Source organism: Mus caroli, unplaced genomic scaffold (assembly GCF_978045245.1).
Source record: "Mus caroli unplaced genomic scaffold, Mus_caroli_1 scaffold_5, whole genome shotgun sequence".
Lineage (NCBI taxonomy): Eukaryota > Metazoa > Chordata > Mammalia > Rodentia > Muridae > Mus > Mus caroli.
Genome location: NW_028227260.1, coordinates 131,865,735 through 131,892,255, shown reverse-complemented (window position 1 = coordinate 131,892,255; position 26,521 = coordinate 131,865,735). Strand labels below are relative to the sequence as shown.

The following is a 26,521-nucleotide window of genomic DNA, read 5'->3' as shown; positions in this document are numbered from 1 at the left end:
ATTTCTCTGCAACATAAGCCTGCCTGGAAGCTGATATGTACCTCAGACTGGCCTCCAACTTCAAATAATCCTTTACTTGATATAATTTCTCCTGATGGTTGGGGTTGCCATGATGGGTATGAACTATCAAGCCTGGCTTATCATTATTGTAATTAAGGCAGAGTAGTAGTACATTTAAATGTTAATAAATGTTCAATGTTTGTGACTTTCTCATACACTACAAATTTCCCTGCACTAGATTCAGGCCCGTGAGATGGATGATTTGAGCCCATGTCCCTTTCCAAACAATTGATTGTAACTTTGACCAGCACGTCTCATACACCTCTCTTCTCTTCCCCCATTGCCTAATATTTGTTTCCTTTTCATCAGTCAATATTGAATATTTTTCCATTTAAAGAAAAAAAAACAAGACACTAAAATGATTTCCTCAGCTCTCTAATTGCTGTAGTAATGGCAATCTGTTAGTCCCTCAAACACCGCGGGCGCAGTTATAAAAGGGGCTGGTTACTGATCCTTGAACCATATGTGTTTAATTAAATGAAATTCTGGCAGAACATGAAACTTTAAAAAAAATTACAAAATAATTAATGAAAATCCCACCTGCTTAAAATTATTGGAGCCATATTCAATTGGATTCCTACAATCAGAAGGAAAATTGTTATTTGCAACAATTATTTTGAGTAACAAGAGATGACATTCACTGAGCAGTCATTTTAGATAGAATTTGAATACATTATGTGGATTAATCCACTTAATGCAAATAGGAAATACAAAGAGTGAGCACAGAGGAGAGAATTCCAGATGGAATGAAGAATTTAAAACCAGACCTACCTATTACAATAAATGAACTTTGGGCTTCCAGGTAGCTGAGGCAAAACAGGACACCCACCTGCTTATGCTTCCCCGCCCCCTTATCTGATAAAAGAAAACATAACAGCTCTTCAGGCAAGATATTTTCTTAGTGTTCCTAAATCTAGAAAGGATTTATTATGGCAGGCTCCTTTGTAAAGACATTAGACAGGGTAAGAATCAGTGTTGTCAACATGATTTCACATGGCCAATTTCTTCCACTGATCGCCCATAAAGCCCAAAGAATCAGGAATCAAGAAACTCAGCCAGGCTGTCAGGTCTCGGGTACCATCATGGATCTTTAGTCTAAAGAGTGAGACTCTTCCCATCTCTAGTGTCCTTTGTATCTGTGAGTTCAGATCTCTTATTCTAGGAGCCAGAATTCTCCTTTTACATAGCTACCAAGACTATGTTAACAGGAAACAACAGCCCAATACAATAACCAGAAAGCGGAAAATACTTTTGTTCTATGTTGAATGTATATCATACAAATTCAAGAAGCTGTGTGCCATTTGATACTTTGTCCTTTTTTTAAAAAAATGCAAATTACATATACTTATTTATTCCATGTATTTTTGTGTGTATGTGCAATGATTCATGTGTGACAGTCAGGGGACACGTTGTAGGGGGTTTGGGGTTGGCTTTCCTTCCACCATGGCTTCCCAGGGCTTAAACTCAGCTCTTCAGGCTCAGTGCCATGTGCCTTTATCTGCTGAGACATCCTGTCAGTCCTTTCTTCAGTATTTATTTTTTCTTTTTTTTTTTTTGGTTTTTCGAGACAGGATATCTCTGTGTAGCCCTGCCTGTCCTGAAACTCACTCTGTAGACCAGGCTGAACGTGAACTCAGAAATCCACCTGCCTCTGCCTCCCAAGTGCTGGGATTAAAGGCGTGTGCCACTGTCTGGCCTGATTTTTTTTTTAAACATAATTTTTTAAGGTTAACTTATTTTAAAAAGATTCTTTTCTTTTAGGTATATAGATGTTTTGTCTGCTTGTATGTCTGCATTTGAGGGCCAGATGCTGAGAGTTATTGACAGTTGTGAATTACCATGTGGGTGTTGGAACTCTCAGCATCTGGCCTTTGAAGGAGCAGCTAGTGCTCTGAATGACTGAGCCAATCTCTCCCGACCCTAGAGACATTTTTTTCTTGTTTTTTGTTTTTGTTTTTGTTTTTGTTTTGTTTTGTGAAATAGGGTTTCTCTGTGTGTAGCCCTGGCTGTCCTGGAATTTACTATGTAGACCAGGCTGGCCTTGAACTTAGAGATCTGCCTGCTGAGATTAAAGGAATGTACCATCCCTGCCTAACAAAACCTTTTTTCAGGTTCTGAAAATGGCACCCAGGGCCTCATGTATGTAGGGCACGTGCTCTGATCTCTAGCCCCAGCCTGTGTCCTTGAGATCTAGAAAGTGAAAGGGATTTGGTGGTTCCAGACAGCATCTTCTCTTTATTTTTCAGGTCTTTGTTTCCTGCGAGCCCTGATTAATAATTACGCTACTGGGACTTTGTACCTGGGTGCAAGTGGTGGCCTCTTGAGATTATAGTTTATGGCAAGTCACAAGTCAAATGCTTTGCAGTTGAAGATACTTTGTGACAGCCACAGTGACAAGTCACTTCTGCATCTGTCTTTTTCCTATCATAGTCCAGCCCTTCTCACATGGGTATATTTCTACATGGTTTAAACCACAATACCTAACACGCTGGTGCATCTGTGTTTTGTTTTGTTTCCCCTTGTGCTACCAGTTGAACCTTAGGGCCTCATGAGTTAGCCAAGTGTTTGCTTCTGCTACTTCCAAAGTGAAATTATGAACATGGCTCTGTGGCTCTATACTGGCAGTTTTTACAAATGGCTGAATTGTATGTGTGTGTGTGTGTGTGTGTGTGTGTGTGTGTGCGCGCGCGCGCGCGCGCGCGCGTGTGTGCGCACCTGCCTTACACATTCCAGGCAAGTGTCTTCTATTTGAGCTCCAGTGGGCTCTTTGATTAGATGCTGGGACACAGCAATGACCACCTTTATTCCTCACTTCAGTTTTATTGCCAAGTTCTTTACTTTCAGGAGACTTTAAAGAAGGAAATGTGCCCTGGGCATAAAGCCTAGTCTAAGCACAGCGTACTCTTAAGCCCTTCAGAGAGCAGGGAAGGCAAAGGGAAGCAAATTGGAATGTTCAGCCAACGAATTAGCACCATAAGATCAGGGGCCCCTCCCCTCAGCATTTCCCAAATTGACCTGCCGTCTAGTTCTTGCCAGGAACCTGCCTCTCTTTTGGTTTCTAAAAAACCAAGTTTAGCAATATTCCTGGAAACAGCCAAAGCATTTACTGGTGGAAAGGCGGGTTAAACTTGCAGGTTGAGTGTCCCCAGTTGAAGGGGTAGTACCTTTTCTCTGGCTTTTATCCTTTCATCAGTGGAAAGTTTCCCATATGTATGTCTGAGTGTCTCACTTCAAAACATAGACAGTGAACAAACAAAACCCTTCTGCTTACACCATTTGTCATCTGAACAGAACTTCTAGAAAATACTGACTGCTATTGTTTTTCTTAAAAGAGGGACTCCTCTTGACCTTCCACCTTCCCTCCTCTCCTACTTTACTACAATGAAATGGTTCTATGACTATTACTTGTGAAATGGATCAATTCAGCCTCGTATTCTTTTATGAAACTAAGTCTGCCTAGCCTAGTGTCTGTGTCTGGTCAAAGGGCGTTTCCTGTGTCATTGGCTTCCACGGTTTGTCTGCCTCGAGCTTTGTGATCGGCAGGGTACAGTCTCGCCTTTTAAATTGTCTGCTTCATCTTTTATCTTTCAACAGGTCCTGGAAAGAAATCATCTAATAGCCTCTTTGCAGCATCAGTTTTTGAAAGATCTGAGGAGGCTTGTTTTATTTTGACAGGTGGCCAGTGAAACAGGCGCTTAAAGGGTGGAATAGAGGGAGGAGTAGCAGAAACATGGAAAGAGAGCAAAGGTTAGCTACTTCATTGGGGACAGTCTGACACATTGGGAACAAGGTTTTTATATTCTTTTCCTCAGTAGGACCTAAAAAGAAGATCTGGCCAATAATGCCCCATTAAACAAGACAGATTGTGCCTATTCTGCAAGCATATCTGGGCCAGTAGGCTGAGGTATGCTGAATGGAAACTGATTTAGGACCTACAAGATACAGCTGTGTAAATTAGGCCTCTGTGAGGAACAGGGGTGATGAATCATTTAAAAGGTAAGCGTGTGTAGCAGCGGGAGTGGATAAGCTGCAGTGATCAGCCTCGTGTGGGCTCTCAGGGAGCCTCAACCCTGGAGTTCAGAAATAACCTTCACATAGCAGGATTTGCCCCAGGCTTGCTTGCTTTTGTCCATGCCACCTGCACAGGTGGGAGAAATGGCTCTTGGCTGCTTACTGGATCAGGCAATGATGCACTTGGTTAAAGCTAAATATAAGGTTCCATCTCTCTCTTAACCTTTGGTGGTTGGTATCACCCTATCTTAGATTAGCACTTGTAGGACTAAGGGGCTTTTGTGAGAGTTAGGACCATGGATATATTCCTGTACAAGGTAATATCCTCTGTTACTTTGCTACTTCTATTGAGCCCCAGTTTAGTTTCTATCTTCCAGCCCAGAATTATGCAGTACTATTCCAGGGGGCTTGCAGAAATGATGAGAGAGTTTGCTTTTCTAATCCATGCCTCATCTTTCTGTTCATGAACCTTTTTTAATTGTTGACTATACTGCATTTAATGGGTTACAGCCTGTTAATAATTAAGAACAATATGTAAGGTTCACTCAATTTAAAGAATTAACCAGTAGAAACCAGAGACACTACAGCAGTATATAACTAATTGGATGTGGGATCTACACAATTCTTTTGCAAAGCCCTTTTTTTCTTGTTCTGTCCTAGTTCTGACCTTGTGAGGAAAGGAAGCGGTTGATACGGTAGAAACAGGGAGCTAAGAGCAGTCCACGTGGCTTTTTGCAGAACTATTGTAACAAATTCCTTGCAAAGAGGACCACTGGAAGCAGAGAGAGCACTCTGTGTACTGGGTGATGAAGGGGAGGGTCTTTTTTGGGGGGGTCATTTTCAGAATTCGTAGTGATGTATATACAGGCCTCCTGTTAGGAAGGGTGTTCTAAGCTCCAATGTGAAGACATATACCAACAATAATCATAAGAATCAACCAAATTAGAGATGGGTTTTTAAATACTTGACATTTGAACCTTGTTATTGAAGAAATTTGCAAGTTTTTATTTTGTGTGAATGACTGTTTTGCCTGCAGGTATGTCTGTGTACCACATGAGTGTATAGTTCTTGTAGAGGCCAGAAGAGGGTGTTAGGTCTGAAGTTACAGATACTTTTGAGCCTTCATATGCATGTTGGAAATCAAACCTGGGTCCTCCGGAAGAGCAGCTGGTGCTGAGCCCTCTCTCCAGGCCAACTAGGACTCTTTCAAAAATATATGTTTTATTTTGTATAAGGGAGTATATGCGTATTTATATATACATATAGGCACACATGTGCCATGGTGCATGTGTGGAAGTCAGAGGACAACTTTCAGAAGTCAGTTCTCTTATTCCACCATGTGTGTCTGAGCGATTGAAGTCAAGTCTTCAGGCTTATTGGCAAGTGTTTCAACCTGTTGGCCCATCTTACCTGTTCTCTTTCTGTGCGCTGAGCCCAACTGTTCATACTGCTTTTTTTTTTTAATCTCTGTGCAAAGGGGCCTCTTGTGAAAGGAAGTCCCCTCCCTTAGGCTAAGTGCTTCCCTGCCTTTTCTCACACACATCCCCACCCCGATTATCTATATGTATTACCATACCAGTGACAACACACAACATAGCATAGACATATCAAGATATCACTGTAATACAGGAGGTGGTGCGTGGTGCCTTAGATCTGGCTTGGGTCTTGAAGCTGAAGTGCTTGCTCCCTCCCTGCCCACTAACTAGCTGGAGGAAGGGCATGCAACGTGTTCTCCTATCAGGCCCTTGTTCCGAGCATTTGTAAAATGAGGGCATTGAGCTCAATTATTATGAAGATACTGCCCAACTATGACGTTCTTTGTCTTAGCGACAAGTGGGTTGAGAGCTGATGAGATGATGAGAGCTGATGAGATGATCAGGAAAGGGAAGGGGACTGTGAGGAAAGCCCCTTCCTCATTGCATATGGATTCTTGAATACAATCAAACCTTGAAATGAGCAGTTCTGGGTAACTGAGCTTTCTGAATGGTTTTTGTCTCCTTCCCCGCTGTCAGCTGTCATTCTGTGCTGGCTTTTAGCAATTCCTGTCCCTCCTCCTCCTTTGGCTGCATCCCTTGCAGTCTTTGGAACCATAATGTTAAGCTTATCAAAACTCTGTGTCATGTAAGCACACATACATTGTAAGGTGAGGGCTTCTTCTATTTCTTCAGTGCATGATTTTGGCTGGTCAGAGTCTTTGGAGACATATTTTTAGATTTTAGATAAGTAGTATGTTATAGGTTAATATTGTTAATGCAGTCATTCAAATTAATAAATTAAGAGGGGGTTGAGAAGCGGTGGGGTCAGGGCTGATATATGTGGTGTACATATGTTAGAAGAGGCCCCCTTTCCCAGGAGATCAAAAAAGCAGTATGAAGAATTGGGCTCAGAGCTTTGGGAGACAGCTGGCGTCCATTCTGTAGATTGGATTCTAATAAGCAGACTGGCTGGTATGTGCTTCTCTGCTCAAGGTTGCGCTCAACCAGTATGCTTGTCTGGCTGAGCCCTGGGATGTTAGATGAGAACTTGTGAATGGCCCTGGAGGGCCTATTCTTTTTTATTCAGAGCCTCATCTCAGGGTGAACTTGAACTCATCCATATCCTAAGACACTTGAATGTTAAGGCATTAACATCCCGATAGGCTCTTCCTATACAAAATCTAATGGCAGTCACAGTCATTATGTTCAGAACAGTCTTTCAGACCAATAAGCCAATAGGAGTGTGTACTCCCAATCTGTGGACCTCGCCACAAATGTCTGCTGTGGCCATAAATAGTGAGTTTATGAGAGACCACGGGCTACTTTTCTCCACCATTCTCACATTATCTACCATCTTATGCCTGCCTCTTACCTCTCAAGAACAGCTGGGACTGCTCTCTTTCTTTGGGTCTTCTATTGAAGTTTCCCCCTCTCTTTCTTCTGCTTCTTTCTTTTCTGGCCCTCAGGATGGAATTCAGGGAGTTAGTTGTACATATTAGGTAAGTGCTTCATTTCATCCCTAGATGGTTCTGCTGGTCAAAAACAACCAAAAAATCTCTCACATGTTTGTTCACATACCCATGGTTAGCAAAGTCTTTTGCCTCATATCAATTTTCTAGGAAAGAGTAAATGATTTGATTAGTGAATTGGTCATTCACTTCTTGTGTAAGAATACATTAGGTATCCACTACAGGCCCCGCCTAAATGCTAATTACTAAGATTTAAAAATGAGGAAGGTGGACATAGCCCTAGTCCTCAAGGCAATACATTTTATCTTATTTTAAAATTGGCTGTTGTGTCAGGTGTGCTGGCTCAAACCTGTGTTCCCAGCACTGAGGAGGATGAGTCAGAAGGTCGGGAGTTCAAGGCGATCCTTGACTACAAAGTGAGTTCAAGCTAGCCTGGGCTACAACAGATCCCTGGTTCAAAAAGTGGGGCGGGTAGGGACTTTTTTTTTTTTAATCATCTCTGAAAGAGCCCCTTGAATTCAGGCATTATGTCTTACTCAGTTTTATAGTCCCTCATCATGCCTTGCATATCTTATATCAGGAACTAAGTAAATCTTTATCAACTTGATTTAAAAACTCATTTTCTTTTTTTTTTGTGCCCCTACCCCCTGAAAACTTGTTTTCTTTCCCATTTAGAAGAAAAAAATAATAACAAAGAGTACCTTTGTGTGACCAAAGCATCATCTTGGCTTTTGTACTTTGATCTTAGAACATCAGGACCATTAGGCTTTGAAGCATGTCTTTCCCTCTATATCAAATGGACTAAAACCACAGCAGGCAAAGACCTAACACTGGTGGGTAGAGAAAAGGTCTTTTTCCTGTGAAGTCTCAAAAGTATGGACTTCTGGGGCCATTTGTGCTACCCGATTAAGTGCATACTACAACTCCCCATCTGCTTCTTACAGTCAGCACTGCTTGTACAGTAAATGTGTATGCTTACTGGAAACATTCAGGGTTGTTGCTAGCATAGAAGAGTCCAGGGAAAGGACTTGTCTCAAGAAGAACCAAGCTATTGTGACCACATGAAAGTGTTGAGGAAAATGGTTATGGATCATCTGGTTCTCAAGTTTTCATCTAGCATGAATTCCATGTTACAGCTTGGAGAGCTTAAGACAGAGTTTGGTTCCAGCCTTTGAGCCTTTATGGGTGTCAATGCTGCATTAAAATTAGGATGCTAAGAAGCTGCAGCTTCACAGGTGGGATGTTCTATGTGATTAATTAGCAGTTAACATGTTTAAGTCTGATTATAAAATTAAACCCTGCTCTTGTTTACAGGAAATCCTGCTTCTGGTACAAATTCTAAACATTAGGCTTGTCTGGCATTGCCTGTCTGTTAAGTGCTATGTAATTGTTCCTAAACCTTTTGGGAAATAATATTTAATATTATTTAATATTTTAAACTCTGAAGATACAATTTGCTAATAAGGTGAAAATCTCATTGGGATCTCTCTCTCTCTCTCTCTGTCTCTCTCTATATATATGTCTGTGTCTGTGTGTGTGTGTCTGTCTGTCTGTGTGTCTGTCAATTTTTTGGAGTCAGAGTTTCATGTATTCCAAAGTGGCCTGGAAGTTCTTATGAAGCCGAGGATGACCTTGAATGTCTCATCCTTCTCTTCAAGCCTTTCCAGGACTGGAATTAGAGGGGCACAGCATGGCCAGAGGGATGGCTCAGGGCTTAAGAGCATATACTGCTTGCACACAGGACAGGAGCTCATTTCTAGCATCCAGTTTGGGCAGCTCACAACTGCAGGTAGCTCTAGCTTCAGGGGATGTGACGCCCTCTTCTGGCCTCTGAGGGCGCCTGTAAACACCGCCCCCCATAATTAAATCTTAAAAAATCTTTTAAAAATGAACCTTTGCTCACCCGAATGTCTTCTACTCCTGTACTATCTTGTTTTCTGGCAGACACTTGGAAATGAGAGTAAATTAATCGGGCTGGAGATACAGCCTAGCCTAAAGCCCTGTGTTCGATTCCTAGTACCTCATAAAGCAGTTGTGCTGGCCCAGTGCCTATAATTTGAGTCATCAGGAGTTAGGAATAGGAGGGCCAGAAATTCAAGGTCATTCTCATCTACATAAGGAGTTACAGTCCCAGCCTAGGCTACATAGAATTCTATCTCAGAGGGCAAGAGGAAAAGAAAAAGAAAAAAAAAAAAACCCAGAAGGAATTAATGTCACTATGAGGATTGTCAGCCCATGCAATTGAAAGCCACTTCTGCTTTCATCAGTGCAGTTGAAAGGATATACTGAGAGATCAGCAGTCTTGGAGCCCACCCCAAGGACAAGTGCCAGGCTTCCTCCATAGCCAGCCTTATCCATAAAGTCTCTTGATGCTTATGAACCAAGGCTACTGTACTATGGCCAAGTAAGATTTAGTGGCCATATGTGAAAGCAGAATCCTGTCAATACACAGCAGATCATAAGTCAAGGCCGATGTAAACACCTGCTCTTGAGTACTGCAGCCATTTCTCCTTTAGGAGAGATTCCAACTTCTGCCAGCACCAGTGTGTCAGATGGCATGGAATTCCCTGATCTAACCCTCAGAAAGAGGGGCTAGCGCTTGGCTACTGCCTCCCTCAACTATGAGAGGCAGAATCTGGTCTCTAATGGCCGTGAGAATTAGCTCAAAAGTCCAAAAACACCAGGTGGATTAACATGTGGGCTTTTTTTTTTTTTTTTTGCCCCGTCCCTAAAAACCTAATTCTGTATAAAATTGCCCATCTTCTCAGAAAACATAAACTTAACAGACTAGAAACCGGGGGTGGAGTAGGACTCCTTTGTCCTGGGAGAATAGTACTTTTACTTCAAGTGTATCAGAGCAAATTAGGACTATTATTAGTGCTTGAACAGCATGCTAGTGAGTGAGCAGGCCCTTAAAACAAGGGAGGCTAGGGCTTCTGAATAGACAGATCTCTGAGTGAATAGCCACCTCTCAGGTTGTTCTTTAGTCTCCGAGAATATGCACCTGCCTCTCATTTCCATTAATGTCATTAGGGGCTGCATATCACATGTTACACAGCATCATCAGGGTCTTTATTGCTGTCTTTTGAAAGGGAATAAAATCACGTCCCTTTCATTCTCCTGAAGATGTGATGTGTTAAAATTAAAAGAGTCCTTGTGCTGTGCCCACTTCCTTCCCAGATAAAGTTTCCTGAGAATGTGCCTAGCCTAATTTTAATTGAAACAAGCAAGTCCGTGTTCTTTGTTTAAACATTTTCCTATTTATTTGTGTCCCTGGTAGAATCCTCTTAAAAGCCAGCTTAGAGGTTGGAAGTAAAAAAAAAGAGGTAAGCGGCGTGAAGCTTGTGCAACAAGAAAGTTAATGGCTGGGCCCAAATCACAGTGCTCTCCTGCCAAAGGACTGTTTTAGAAAAGTCCTTTCATTTGAGTGTCAGCCTAATAATATACACACATTTCCTTCGGTCCTGTGGGCTACAGAGAAGAGCTCAGCAGGTAGGTGAGCTGTATTTTAACTAGTCGTGGACTGCTTTCCACTATTTCAATTAGTATCAGAAGTAATAGGATGCCTGTAGTAGGTAAAGATCAGGGCTGGACTGGAGAAGCTTATGATTTTTACAAATTTATGTTCTTAAACATTTATTCATTTCCTTTGTGTGTTTGTGCCCACACAAACTTCCAGGAGTCTGTTCTTTTCTTTCACCCTACAGGACCTGGGATTAAAACTTGATTGTTGGACTTGGCAGCAAGTGACTTAACCCATTGAGCTTTTTCACTGGCTTTAAACTGTTGATCCTGATGAGTCCTCTAATAGTTTCATAAAGTGGCATGGAGAGAGTCGGCCCCCGTGCCTGCCTGCCTGCCTGCTTGCCTGCCTGTATGCCTCTCTGCTTGCTTAACTTGCCTCTCTCGACTTCTTCCCTCCCTCCCTCCCTCCCTCCCTCTCTCCTTCCCTCCCTCCCTCCTTCTATCTAGCTACTCCCTTTAAGGATTGAATAGGATATTCACATCCAAGACACATTCTATCCCACTGAGCAATCATCATCTGCTGGATAGTGGAGGTTTCTACCAAGCAGTACTTCAGATATGGTCAGACACTATGCTAAGAGGGCCTCAGGTTCCAACATGACAGTTAATACAGATATTCTTTTCATTTATTGTGGGGGATTGTGGCAGGTCAGAAAGGGGGGTCCTGGCTAGTAAAAGAGTCACTGGGAACATCTAAGGATGGGTAATGGCTCAGATACAGAATTCGTTTGCAGCTCTTAAGAAGGACTGTTTACTCTTGAGGTCTTGAATGTCAGTCTTTGGAAATGATGCATGACTTCCTGGTGCCTTGGTTGTACCTGCAGTTCTATTGCCCATGGCCTTGAAGCTTCCGTGAACCACGGTCAAAGCTTTGTGTCTGCTTTTGGCTGGGACTTTCACTCCTACTCACATAATTGTGCATCCTTGCGTAACCTTCCAAACTGAAGATGGAGACATTTATAGCAACTCTTAAGTTTCTCTCATCTGTCTCTTTCCTCTTTTAAAGTTTGAACTTTGAGATCCTCAGGGAGAAAAAAAAAAAAACACTTAAAAAAAAAAAGAAATGGCTTTAATTTACTGCAGGTTTTAAGAACAGGGTATGCCCGGTCTCCTGTCTGCAGCTGAAGGATATCGCCTCGTTTGACAGAGATCCTTGAGACTTATTAACTTCTGAAAATTCAGTAGCACTATTCTTTCCAGAAAACAAGAAAAAGAGCATGTAAGTCCTATCTACAAAGGAGTCAAAATTGTCTGAATTATCTAGGTCTTTGACATTTTGATCCCGATTTGTGTTGATTGTCTTGTTCATTGAAACACGTCAAAGTGCACATCTCGTCATTTTCATTCCTTTGATGAAAATTTTTATGTTACATTATTATAATAATCATGAATTATTTATTTTTGAAGGCCTTTGAATGTTAAGATTTATCCCCCTCTCATGTATATATTTTAATTTTAATTTTAATTGTGTGTGCATGGGTGTACCTGTGTAGGTCAAAAGAGAATGTCAGATCCCCTGTAACTGGAGTTACAGATGACTATGAGCTGCCACGCCAGTGCTGGGAATTGAACCCTGGTCTTTTGCAAGAGCAAGTGCTCTTTACCACTGAGCCATCTTAATAATTCCACCCTTAATATTTTATAATATTTTTAGAATGCTTATAGAATCAAAGCAAGATTGAACAGAAAGTATATTTCTTCCTTCTTCCATGTGCATAGCTATCAACATTGTGGCCAGATTGGCCAGTAATTACAGTGGATGGACCTGTATTGGCATATCATTATGAACCTAGAGTCCATGGTATACATAAGAGGTTCTTCTTGGTGGCATATGTTCTGTGGTTTGGGGCAAATATTTAACATACACTAACTATTATAGTATGTTACCTTTCCCAGAATGTGATATCATGGTGTCTACAGCCTTTTCAGATGGGTTTCCCCCATTCCTTACCATGGCTCAATATTTCATTTCTTTTTAGTGATAAATAATATGACTCAGTTGTCTGGATATATACCATAGTCAGTATTGTCCCTTTTGGCCCCCGAGTGACATCTTTGTAGCTTCCAAGTTTCACAATTTCAATTAAAGCTGTTGTTAACATTTGTGTGTAAGTTTTTGTGTGGCCACAGATTTTCAGATCCTTTTGGTAAATGCCAAGGGACATGGCCACTGACTGAAATGGTAGGAGCATGTTTAGTTTTAGAAGAAATAGCAGAAGGAAATGTATTTCCAGGTGCCTGTGCCATTTTTTTTTCTTCCTGCCAAATGATGAGAGTTCCTACTGCTTTGTAATAACCCCACCAGCACTTAGTTATGTCCTGACTTAGATCTTGCCTGTTTTATTTGCATTCCTATAAGATTGGAGTTAGGGTACAACACTAAAGGACTGACTGAAGAAACGCTCAAGTGCACTACATGCTGAGTGGTTAAGAAGCACCTAGCTGTGACAGTAACTGTGGTCCTTGACCCTGAAGACACCTAGACTTTGCCTGGAGCATGGGTGCCAGCATGAATGTAAAGTGTTAGAAGATGGAAAATGTCACTGACTGCATATGAGGTGGCTCACACTACACAACAAACACAGAGGGCTGGTGAATGTTTGCTCTGTACAGTTGGTGCCTTCTGACATGACTCAGGACAGCTGGTTGCAGTTTTCTACACTCACCTCATGTTTCTTGTCGACACAATTGTGTGCATAAGTAAATGTGAAATTCCACATTATGCTCAAATTATGCCCTAATTTATCAATTGTCTTGAACCAAATTCACAGTTTCAAAATAAATGCTATAGCTTAATGAACTCTAATTAAGATCTCGTATGTTTATTTTACCCCAATGGAGCTACTGGGGTACTCACTATGAGTGAGTGTTACTGCAGTGCTGGTATTTAGCCTACACTAACCAGGGATTCTTTCCTCAACACACCCTGACCTTCTTGTGCAGCTCTGGAAGGCAGTTAGCCTGTGAGAGGGACATGCATGTCTGATTTCATATTGAGGAAGAAGTGCTGGCTTGTTTGGAGGTATTGCTTCCTCAAAATTGCTAGCGTGGACAGAGCATCAGTTATCATTGAGCCTGACTAACTAGGGCTGGCTCCATAGTTGAGCCCTTAAGTGGACTGTCTTCCTGGAGTAATGAAGAACATATTGGAAGCAGGTCTTATTTTGGACTCTGGAATGGGGTAGTAACTAGCAGGGCTGGATCCAGTTGTCTGTCTCTATCCCTTTCTTTGTACTTTCCACTTTCCAAGAGAAAACACTACTTTAGAGAATAACTGATTTTCAAAAATAGATGCAAAATTCGCATTGTGTATAAATAGTGTCAACAAGTCCTCCAACAGCAACCAAATGCTGAGAACTAAACAAGGTGTTCTCTCTCTGTCTCCTTCGCTCTCCCTCTTCCTCTCCATTTTCCTCCCTCCATCTCTCCCTCCCTCCTTCATCTTGTGTGTGTGTCTGTGTCTCTGTGTGTGCTCGCACGTTTGTGTATTTGTGCATATGCATGTAGAACCCAGAGGTTGACCTCAGGTATCATTCCTTAAGAGCTATTGACTTTGGTTTTAGAGACAGGGTTTCTTGCACCACACCATCTGTGCTCAAAGTCATGGCTAGAGAGCTCCAGGGATCTGCCTGTGTATGTCTCTCCAGTGCTGCACTTATAAGCACCCAGCACCCGCTTTTGCATGTAAGTTTGGGGAGATGGAGTTTAGGTTGTAGTGCTTTCACTTGACCAGCTGAGCTAGCTCCTAAGTTATGTATTTTCAGTTTTAAGTTTTATATGATTATTTTCAGTTAGAAGGGTCTTTTTACATAAATGCTCTGATAATATGTGTTTAATTCCCCATATCCCCCCTCACTAAGGATGCCTTATATCCTGAGTGAGTCTCTTATTTGGAATTTTTTTTTCATCATAAGATTCAATAGGATTTTATTGACTCATTCTTAGTCTTATTAGTGTTCTGTTGCTAGTACAAAAATGAGAAAACCAACTTAAAGGAAGAAAACTTTATTTGCCTCATACTCTCAGAGGCTTCAAGTTAACAAGTCCCTTGGCCCCATCTCTGTGGGCTTATGTTGAGGCAGATAATCGTGGAAGAGCAAACCTATTCCCTTTGTGACAGCTAGGAAGTAGGTGGGGGCATCACAGAAAAGGCTCGAACATGAGGACTAACTTCCATCACATTTGACTCTCCTCCCTCAATAATGCCATCAAGTTATGAATTCAGTGTTATTGATTAAGGCAGAATTTTCATGATCCAGTCAGTTTCCCAAAGTTCCACCTCTGAATATTGTATTTGGAACTGAGCCCTAAAACACTTACTCTGGGGGGGGGGGCTTCAGGGGCCTTGAATTCATTTTCACATCAGACCTTGTAGTGTCTTGCCATGGAGAAGTTGCATGAGATTTATGGGGCTGATGGGATGATTAAGATGGAATCTGGGACCTAGAATCTGTTACTTTAAAGGAATTTAAGAATGTTAAAAGGGCAGGGGCGATAATGACTCAAGGTCTTGCCCTGCAAGTGTGAGTAGCAGGTTCAGATCTCCAAAACACAAATAAATATATAGCGAGCATGGCAATCTGCCTGGAATTCTAGCCTCAGAAAGGAGAGGTGAGATCCCTAGAGCAAGCTGATTAGTGAGACTAGCCATATTGGAAAGCCTAGGGTTTGTTTTAATTAGACAGTCTCACCATGTAACTGAGGCATCTGGAACTCACTATGTATATGAAGTTGAACTTGGCCTGGAATTTAGAGATCCTCCTGCCTGCGTCCCACAACTGCTGGGAATAAAGGTGTGTGAGCTCTGTGTTCGATCGACTCTGTCTGCAATAGTAAAGTGGACGACAGATACTGTTTCTCAACATCAAGCTCGGCCTCAGGTCTCCACGTGCATATGTACACATGGTCAAACACATACAGGTACACAGGGTGCACATGCACACAGACAGCAGTGGGCGGGAAGGGAGGGTGAGTGAGAGAGAGAGAGGAGGGGAGGGATGGAGGCAAGGAGAAAGAGAAAGAAGTAAAAAAATAAATAAAATGTAATACTCCCTGAATTCTACTCCCACGCAATCTAGTTTTCATGGATGCCTAGGTTTCTTGGTATTGGCTCATTTAGGACCACTGATGTGTTTCATGAGAACATTACTGTGTCTAGTGGCTATAAGATAGGCTTTCTTAGGGTTGGACAGATGGCTTAGTGGTTAAAGAGTACTGGCTACCTCTTTCAGAGGTCCAAGGTTCAATTCCCAGGACTCACATGATGAGTCACTACTGTCCATAATTCCAGTCCCAGGGGATCTGATGCCCTCTTCTGGCCTCCATGGGTGTCAGGTGCACATGAGGTCCATAGGTAACACACACAAAGCCAAACTGAAGAAACAATTGAGAAAGCCAGCCATGCTGCTTTCTGCTTTAAGTAGCAAGGGCAGTGATTTTCAGTCTTCTCTTTCTTCTTTCTTTCTTTCTTTCTTTCTTTCTTTCTTTCTTTCTTTCTTTCTTTCTTTCTTTCTTTCTTTCTTTCTTATTTTTTCTTAACCACTTCTTCTGTGCCAGCACTCTTGATTTTTATGGGTCTTCGAGTAACTCTCACAAAACCTTGTAAAATGATTTATTGTCTCTTCCCACAAGGGCAGCAGAGACTTGCCTTCACTTCTACAAGATGAATCCAGGGCTTTAAATGAACTTTTTTTTTTTCAATTGAAGTAAGATTTATCTAACAGCTTGTAGCTTGGGGTCCAGCTTACAAAGAGCAGTTCAGTGACAGGGAGTGGTCAGAGTGGACTCAGTGCATTCATAGAGTTGTTAAACAACAGAACTAACTGGTCAAGCACCCACCGGGTAGGAGGGGATGACATACACACACACACACACACACACACACCCCACACTGACAAGTTAAAAAAAAGATAGCACTTTTCAGTCCTTCTTCCCTTCAGTTCCTGGCAATAATAATCCATTTGCTTTTTTGTTTCTGAATTTCCCTGTTTGTGCTCATCATTTCATCGTTTAGACTTGTAGCTGGTTACTAGTCTGCTGTATGGACATAACACAATTTCATCATCCATTTACCATTTGATGAGAATTTTGGTTGTTTTTTTAACCTTCCCACTACTGTGATCAACATTTCTAATATTCGTTTCCATTTCTGATTTATTTTCCATCTCTAGGTTATATTTCTAGGAGTAGAATGAACAAGTACAAGGCAGTTTGACACTTAACCTTTTGAGGAAATGCCGAGGTGTTTCCCGTAGTGACTACGGTCTTTCCGACTCCAGGGACTCTGCTCATTTTCTCAGGCCAGACCATATCCTAAGAACTCCCCAAAGGCTCCAGTAACCTTCTGCCAAGCCTTACCTTCAGCCAAAAAAAAAAAAAAAAAGTCCCACATGTATCTCATATTGCAAGGGGAAGTTGTTGGTAATAGGACTCTTGGCTTGGGGAAAGAACAGGTGTTAGAGATGTGTCAATACTGGAGAAACTTCTCTTCCCCTGTGACGGGCTCAGAGTAGAAGTTTTAGAAGCACATTTTTTATGACTCCAATTCCAATTTCATGAAACATCCATAGTGAGCAAAATGAGAATGGGGAACAAAATACCCATGGAAGGAGTTACAGAGACAAAGTTCAGAAATTAGAATCATATAGGCTGCCTAGGATGTCAGAGTGATGGAGAAGGTGGAGAGTTTGGACCAAGGGTAATGAAAATGTTACATTCTTGCTTGTGGTGGTAACTGAGCATCTCTGAATACACTGGAAGCCATCTTATGGCATACTGAACATGGAGTAATATGTCTGATGAGCTACCCTCGTCACAGCTAGCTTTGGATATGGTCATATTTCCATGGGATTCTACTCCAGTGTCCCCATGTACAGTAGTGCTGGGGGAGGGGAGAGCAGTTCCCTGCCTATCCCACAGAGTTGTGGCTCTGAACTGAGGGAAGATAGAAAGAAAGCATAGAAGCTGGGCGTGGTGGCGCACGCCTTTAATCCCAGCACTCGGGAGGCAGAGGCAGTGGGATTTCTGAGTTCGAGGCCAGCCTGGTCTACAAGTGAGTTCCAGGACAGCCAGGGCTATACAGAGAAATCCTGTCTCAAAAAAAAAAAAAAGAAAGAAAGAAAGAAAGAAAGAAAGAGAAAAAGAAAGAAAGCATAGCACTTGGCCTGGTGCCTGGCCCATAACAAGCACTCACTGCTGCTTACTAAATATTAGCATTAGCATCATAATATATTTTTGAAGTTCCAAACTGATAGATGGTATTTATGATACAGCAATGAAGACAGGAAATAGCTAGAATTATTCTTAAAATTGAGCTGCCTCATCCAACCGTGCTGCCAAGGGGAAATGAGCAATACAGGACATGGCAATGAGGCCGTAATTTGAATGGTAAGAGGAGATGAAGTCATATGGGAAGAGGTGTTGGGTACACGTAAGGGCTGGGAAAAAAATTTGGTGCTGAGGCAGGAGATAAAATTTTATTTAAAAGCCTGCTCAGCCCTTACCGCAGATATTGGGAAGTCCTAGGCTCTGAGCTCAGAGGCCTCTGACATCCTTGAAATTCTCTCTGGTTCCTCCAGAGGTTATCCCACAGATGGCATGACCTTGGCAGGGATTAATTCTTTGAGTGTGTCTTCTTTCTTTCCCTGATGCCTCCCATCTCCAGTGGCTATAGAGGTAGTTAGGTATTCATGCTAATATAAAAAGCAGAGGGATAGGCTCAGGTGGGAGGGAAGGCTTATAGAGACAGGCATATGAAAGAAGAGTGAGAGACAAAACAGCCATCCATCCTCTTTGGCCTATGCTCAGATGGGAGACCCTCCAGGAAATGCAGCCCCAGGGTTACCTGTTTTTTTTTTTTTTTTTTTTTTTTTTTTGGTTTTTCGAGACAGGGTTTCTCTGTATAGCCCTGGCTGTCCTGGAACTCACTTTGTAGACCAGGCTGGCCTCAAACTCAGAAATCCGCCTGCCTCCTCCTCCTGATTGCTGGGATTAAAGGCGTGCGCCACCACGCCCGGCTCTGTTTCTTTATTCAAAGGCTCCTGGCTATGAGTACCTCTGAGATGATATCCAGCCTTCTCCTAAGGTTCTTGAGGAGACAGAACTCAGAGGAAACACTTGAAGGGGCTAAAGGATGCTTCTATGGAACAAGCTTGCAGTTGCAACTGGATGGGGCTTTAAACTGCTTGTGTAAAGCACTCAGGCACTGTGGTCCATGGTTTATTTTCAGAGTGATTTACTGCCAGTTCCTTAACTCCTTTTGGTAACTCGGTGCACTGCACCGACCACTTGTGTTTTACAGCTGGGAGAACCCTGCGCTCCCTGCATATTGTCATTTGTTACCAAGAGCATCTTATTCATGTCTGTTTCTGCAAGGGTGTTTGTGTTGGATTCCATCATGGAGGTATGTCAGGTGAAGCCACGTGTGTGCACACAGGAGCCCACACATGCCCAGTCACGTCATAGATTAATTGGGAAAAGTCTGGGGGTGTGGAATGCTATGGGCTAAGAGAGAGCTATCCTGTAGCTCAGAAGACAGACTTCTCTGCATATGTGCTACCCACCCTCACCCCACCCTGCTTGTCAGCTCACTGGCCTTCAGCTGAAACACAGGTCCCAGGGCCTGAGTACTTGGACTCTTCTTGGCTTTGAGCCAGTGGCAAGCTAGGAGCCTGTGACTTTGAGACTCAGCCCTTTTCAGTTCTCTTTGTTCAGAAGGAAGTTTCATCCTGGTTCTCTTCAGTGACTGCTGAGGATTAGGAGAAACCTGGGGAGACTTGGCTAGGGGACAGCTCATAGAACTGAGCTGGGCCATTTGAAGGGGCCCAGGGCCCACTTCTTCTCTCCGAGTGATTTCAAGTTCCCTTCTTCTTTTCTGAAATTAGTTTGTCCTGCTTGCAGGCTCTGAGGCCTGATCTTCTAGTATACTTTTGTGATTCCACAGCAGCTACCTCGAGGGTCACGCCGGTATCTAGGTCAATCAGATATTTTAAAGGCTGTCAACAAAGATGTGAAAGAAGGCTCCGATGTTTTCGGTGATCACCAGGCTCAGTCACTACTTGGTTTCTCGGGCTGATGTTTCTCACTCTTATACAAAACAAGGAAAGAAAGTAAAAAGCAAAGCAAAACAAACAAACAAACAAACAAAAAAAACCACGTCTGCTTTTTAGTGGCTGGAGAGGAATGGAAAGTGGGAGGCTTGGCTCTTCTGAGAGGAACAGAGCCCTAGAACTGGTTCACTAAATGCCCAAAGGCCATGGGAATTCCTGTGTGCACTGTTCTTTCTTTATTTATCTTATTTGTTTTTTGTCAAATGTGTAATTGTGTGAAGTCTTTCCAGTTCGACATTATTAACACGTGGAAATTGCCACAGTTGAAAGGAGTTCTTATTTTTATGTTAAGACGTGTGTGTGGTGTGTGGTGGGTGTGTATGGGGGGTGTAGCTTAGTGGGAGGCCACTTGATTAGTGTATGCCCTGAGTTCAATTTCTTATCCCCCCAAATCTGTTCCTGTAAGTAGGTTTTTGCTTTTAAATGTGCATTCCATGCTTATAAATAGATTGCTTTTGAAAACCTGTTTCCATCACAATTAAAGTTTTACATTTCCACAAATTGTTCTTTGCTGTAAATTTACAAAAAAAAATACCTTTTTCCATTTTGTTACTGTGTTTCTCTTGCTACTTGGTAGAGAATTAGGTTTTGTACTGGCTCCATTAGAATTATTTCCCTGAGGACATGTTAACAAATCAAAAAGCATAGACTACCACTATACACATACCAGGGCCACTCAATTCAGTTCCTGCAGTCCCTTAATACACCAGTGTTGGCTGAATTTCAATGATTGTGTTCATCCTGTGAGATACTCTGTTGTGCGTGATAGATGACATTTACAAATTGAGGGCTGAAATGGTCAGAGGCTTTGAGAACACTTTATTATGTATTGTGTGCACATGGAAGTGTCGATGGTGTTGGTTTTCATCTACACTGACCAAGCAGGAAGCCAAACCCACCCAGCTGTACAATACACTGCAACAATGTCAGGGCACACCAGAAGGGTCATTGGTGGTTTTGCCTGGGCCTCAGACCCTCTGGGTATTTTCAGAATTTGGAAGTTGCACGTGTACTGACTAGTCCAACACTATGGTCAGCCACATGTAAGCTCAATGCCCCCCCCCCCTTTTTAATAGACTTTCGTAGTGGGAATCAGAATAGAATATGATAGGTCTGCTTCAAGGAGCTTCTTTCTTTCTGTTGCTTGAAGGGCTACACTTGATCAATCAGTGAGGACTTGAGCACACTTGAGAATCATACTGCGTTTGAAGACTGGAGAGTAGAAGTCCAAGCAGGGTCAGCAAACTTTTCCCAAGGTCATAGAGTGGGTTTGGCTCTCTGGGTTCCTTCTCCTTCCCCCATGTGTACTTGTAGGCTCTGCCCTGCTCCCAGCCGAGCCATTCGAAGCTTCTAAAGATTTCCATAGTGAGAGCTGTTCTTGGTTCACCCTGGCTCAACTCTTTCATAACTCAACAGTTTCCTTTTCTTTTCCTCACCTCCTACCTTCCATCTTTAGTCTCCTGGGATTCTCTCTTCTTTTATTTTTGCTGCCCTTCTCTAGAACTTTCCTTCATAGTGCCCGGGAGTAGGATGTGTACAAATTACCCATTTACATAAAGAATAGGGTTTGCTTTAGTCACTCGGTCGATGCAAGGAGAGCTATATCTTGGTTCTCCAATTTCTTCCTGTGATGCAGGGTTGTTTGCAGCTGTGGCAGCAGCACAACGTGGGTTCCTCTCTCCAGCTTGACGGACTCATACCTCGAGGATTGTAACTTTGTCCTGTTAAAGTACAGGGTTTTCAGTATGTTCAGAATAGTAAACCTATGACCCAATCTAATTTAGAACATTTTGCCCTTCTCCATAAACCCCATACTTCTGAGCAGACTCTTTCTCTCAGCCTGAGTCTGATCATTTGAGACGGCTCACGGTATAACCTAGGCAGGCCTAGGTATCACTGGCTGGCCTCAGATTCCCAACAGTGTTTCTGCCTCACCCTCCTGAGTACTGGTGTTACAGGTGTGAGCCACCAGGTCTGGCATATCCATCTACTTTTGGTCTGCACACTGATATGTAAGGGCCTATTCCACAGTTGTTTCCCAGCAACAGGTATAGTCTTGACCTACTCATTCACTTTGATAGCTTTGCTTGAATTGTGCTCATTTCTTTCGTTTGCTCCATACATCACTGACTAGAGGCCAAAAGTTGGTGATGGGTCACAGTCATTCCTATTCTAGAGACTCCAGAATGGGACTGTGGACAGCCTGGAACTGAATGCCTTTCTGATGCCTCTTTTGTTCCTCCCAGTTTTTGCCAGGTGCTTGCCTACTTTTTGCCTGTGGGCCCCTAGGGGAAAAGTCTAGACTATTCACTGCTTCAGGAGAGAGCTTTTGGAGTTTGTCCCAACATGGTGTTCAGTGCTCACCTGTCCTGTAGACCTGTGACAGTCACTGAATAAATGAACTTTACACACTGATTAATGAACGTTACATTAACATCCCTTTGGAAATACCAGTCACTCTGGGAACTAGTTAAGGTAGTGAGCTAGTTTAGAGTCTCTGTGTGTTTCTCCTCCTCCTCCTCCTCCTCCTCCTCCTCCTCCTCCTCCTCCTTCTTCTTCTTCTTCTTCTTCTCTCTCTCTCTCCCTCTCTCTCCCTCTGTGAATAATCAAACTGTGAAATGTAAAATCCATGTGTGGTTGTGCCACCTGTAATCTTAAAACCCTTGGGAGGCTAAGAAAAGAATGAGAGTCTACATAGTCCTTGCATTTCCCGCCAGGGTTACATAGCCAGATCTGGTCATCCCAACCCCACCCTTACAAAAAAAAAAAAAAAAAAAAAAAAAAAAAAAAAAGAAAGAAAGAAAGAAAAGAAAATACAAGAAAAAGTACAGATAATATCACAGTGAATTCCTGGCATATCCCAATTTGTATTCTTAGCCAAGATGGGTGCTTTTATTGCCCACCATTTATTTCTGGCCAAAAGAATTCATAAAGTCCGCTCGCTTCCTATCCAGAAGAAAGCCACATATCATGACATTTTAAGTTTTAAAAGTACATGAGGCAGGGAGTAGAAAGCACAGAGAACATTTTTTCCTTCCTTTCAAAAGTATTTTTAGATTAATTTTGGTTTTTACAAGTGTGCTTGTTTTGCTTGTGTATGTGTGTATCTGCCACATATCTGCTGTGCCTGAGGCCAGGAGAGGCCATCAGATCTCCTGAAACTGGAGTTATAGATGAATGTGAGCCACTCTGTGGGTGCTGGGAATCAAACCCAGGTCCTTTGCAAGAGCAACAAGTATTGTTAAGCACTGAATCATCTCTCCAGTACTGGAACATATTTCTTAATCATTCCTGATGATTCTATAGAAAACAGTACTCTGAGCCAGGCATAGCAGCTTATGCCTAGCACTTGCCTGTAACTCCAGCACCAGAAGTATCAGGAGTTCAAGGTCAGTGTCTCCTTGAGAGTGAGTTTGAAGATAGCCTGGCTATGTCTTAGAAAAACAAAAGGGGGAGAGGGAGAAGAGAACTCAGAGAGTTTATAGATTTTTTTTTCAGCTCTTTTAATTTCCTTTTTCGTGTGGTGTGCATGCTAAGTGTGTACTTTACCACTCTTGTTACATCTTCAGTCTTAGTTCTTAAGTTCTTCATGTGAGAATGAATGTTTGATAAGGAATCCATTTGCTTGTGATGCTCTGTGTACACCGCCTGTGCTGCCTGGAAGTCGGTGCAAATCTCTCTGCAGGTCCTAAGCACCCTAACTTGTTGCTGCTGAAGAAGTTTCAAGGGTGTCAGTAAGTGTTAGAGGAGATTCTCAAGGAGGCAGGACATTTTGATGTCCAGTACTTGTTAACATCTCTGTGGTTACAGTCAAAATCCCAAAGTACAACCTGTAGCGAGACTCGGCTTTAAGGTTTTCCAACAATTTGATACTAAAAGCCACACACTAAGGAAGAGAACTTTGAAAATCACTTTGAACTTTCAAAGCTTGCTATGTAGAATATCCCAGGGACTTGCAAGACGTGATAAGCAGGAAGGGCAGGGGTTCATATGCCACGTGCTTGCTTTTAAGCAAGCGCCTACAATGCTGCTAATTTGTACCAGAGACCTTATCAAAGGGCATTTGCAAAACTTCCACTTCGGCAATTATGAGTGTGCGTTTGGCTTAACCTCCGAGTCCCAGGGTGGGTAGTGGAGACTTGTCATCTCATTTGATTGTCAGCCATCAAAGCAAGTGAAGTCTTTTATGGGCAGATGGTAGGTGATCAGAAGAGGGATGAAGTTTGAACAAGCGCTTCCTTTTGGAGCTTGCTGACTGTTCCGCCAAGAGCATTGTCTTACCTGTGTTTCGTGGATGCCAGCAAGCACTCATGCACAGTGAGCATGTTAGCCCCATTTGTGAACTGCTTCTGTGTTTAGCACCTGTGAGGGGAGCCTTCTTTATTAAAGAAAAAGAAAGAAAACTTGCACGTTACTGTTTATTTCTAAATGTTGTGTCTGTGAAAGTGTACATATATGGGGTTTGTGTTCCTGCCTCTCTCTCTCTCTCTCTCTCTCTCTCTCTCTCTCTCTCTCTCTCTCTCTCTCTGTGTGTGTGTGTGTGTGTGTGTGTGTGTGCTTGAGGAGGCCAGAGCTAATTGCTTTCCACTTTAATTTTCAAGACAGGGTCTCTCGCTGAATCTGAGTAAACTGGGTTGTCTAGCTAGCAAGCCACAGGTTTTTTATTTTTGCCATCTCCACCTCTCTGGAGCTGGTTGTCTGTGTGCTTTATGATCCAAACTTGGCTCTCCATGCTTCTGGGGCAGGTGCTTTACTGGCTGAATCGTCTCACCAGCACTTCAATGTTAATTTTTATCAAAGATGTTTTTTCCCCGTGTGTACATTCTAAGGAAGGGCCCGAGAGCCAGGCAGGCTAAGCATACAGAGTCAGTGAGCCCCCCTCCCCCTTATGAGTTGTTTTTCTTGATACAAAGGCAAACTGGTTGTTAGGAATAGAAGTAACATATCTGAATGTTTGTGAACTTTATTTTTTTTTTACTTTTTTTTTTAATTAGGTAATTTCCTCAATTACATTTCCAATGCTATCCAAAAAGTTCCCAATACACTCCCCCCCCCAGTCCCCCCACCCCACCCCCACCCCTTGGCTCTGGCGTTCCCCTGTACTGGGGCATATAAAGTCTGCAAGTCCAATGGGCCTCTCTTTCCACTGATACCAGGCCATCTTTTGATACATATGCAGCTAGAGACAAGAGCTCTGGGGTACTGGTTAGTTCATAATAATGATCCACCTATGGGGTTGCAGATACCTTTAGCTCCTTGGGTATTTTCTCTAGCTCCTCGAGGCATTGGGGGCCCTGTGATCCATTCAATAGCTGACTGTGAGCATCCACTTCTGTGTTTGCCAGGCCCCGGCATTGTCTCACAAGAGACAGCTATATCTGGGTCCTTTCAGCAAAATCTTGCTAGTGTATGCAATGGTGTCAGCGTTTGGAAGCTGATTATGGGATGGATACCTGGATATGGCAGTCTTTAGATGGTCCATCCTTTCCTCACAGCTCCAAACTTTGTCTCTGTAACTCTTTCCATGGGTGTTTTGGTTTGTGAACTTTAAAATCATTTTTCATAGAAGTAGGATCTATGTTTTTCAAAGAGAAGCTTTAAAAGCAAGGTCAGAATAGTGCTCACGGAGTCACAGAGCGCGTGTCTTTGGAAAGACTATCTCCATGCAAGCTCCTTCACTTAACCATGAGGACAGTGCTTTCATCCGTACACAGGGACAACGGCAGTTTGATTCCAAAACATGGTAAGGGAATATAAATCTTTTATTGTATTTTGGCATTTTGAAAAAACCCTGTAAAAAGAGGGGGGTGGAATATGGTGGGAGGGGAAAGGGAGAACATATTTTTCTTAATGCTGGAGTGTCAATTGATCTATAATCATTTTCAGCAAATGTAAGACTCTGTAAGAGCCAGGGCATTCTCATCGAATCAGAGTGCAGTTTTAGACCACTTTCCCTGTTAACATGTAAGAGATGTGGTTACAGGGAGGAATCTTGAAGTTGGTGGCTTTGGGGTCCTTGGTCCTAAGTAGGTGTCTGAGTCTAGAGAGAGTGGCTGGTGGTGAACTTAAAGATTTGCATAGGAGCCTTGAGTTTTCTAGAAAACAAACACCAACATATTATATGATTACAGTTTGGTTATATCCTTGGGGACTCTTTACAAAACAAAACAAAATGATTGTGCGTGTGTGCCATGTGTGCATGTGTATGTGCATACACACACACACACGCACATACATGTGCATTTGTAGCTCATAAGGGCCTCCAAATTGGTATGTAGCCAAGGATGGCCTTAAACTGTGATTTCAGGTGAGTCACCATACTCATCTCATCATCATCATCATCATCATCATTATTATTATTATTATTATTATTATTTTGAGACAGGGTTTCACTATGTAGCCCTGGCTGTCCTGGAACTCTCTTATGTAGATCAGACTGGCCTCAAACTCTTGAGATACACTTGGCTCTGCCTTCTGAGTGCTGGGATTAAAGGTGTGTGCCACTATGCCCAGTTCATCTCAATTTTCTGAAAATTATATTTAAACATGATGTTATTATAAAATCTCTTCGAAGCTGCTAATGCAGGGCCGGAATGGACTAGTGTGGTGGCATGTAGGTTAGGTGTGAAGTAAAAGCACTCATTTCTACTGCACCAGCACTCGACTTGGGCCATCACTGCAGCCCTGGGATGGATTATTATGTGCCACTAGAATGTCCTGAAAAGTAAATTGCTTCTCTTGGGGGTGCCATTTTCTGTTTTGTGAGGTCATTGTTTTTCCCTATGAGAAATACAGAAACTGGTATAAGGTTAAGGTTCATTATATTGGCCAATTTGTAACATTTGTGTTTGTGTGTGTGTGCCCGTGCGCGGGA

At 42.5% G+C, this 26,521-nt stretch overlaps 1 protein-coding gene across 2 annotated transcripts in view; it reads left to right on the top strand.

Annotated features, from left to right (window-relative positions):
* Positions 1 to 26,521, top strand: part of Gpc4 (glypican 4) — a 114,501-nt gene that overhangs the window by 16,712 nt on the left and 71,268 nt on the right. Inside the window, exon 1 of one of the 2 annotated variants that reach the window (XM_029473193.2) lies at positions 3,813 to 4,056. The exons of the other annotated variant lie outside the window; for it this stretch is intronic. Within the exon in view, the coding sequence (XP_029329053.1) occupies positions 4,041 to 4,056 (16 nt within the window). The 5' untranslated portion in view covers positions 3,813 to 4,040. Of the gene's footprint in view, positions 1 to 3,812; positions 4,057 to 26,521 lie in introns of those variants that run through there. 2 annotated transcript variants of the gene reach the window in all.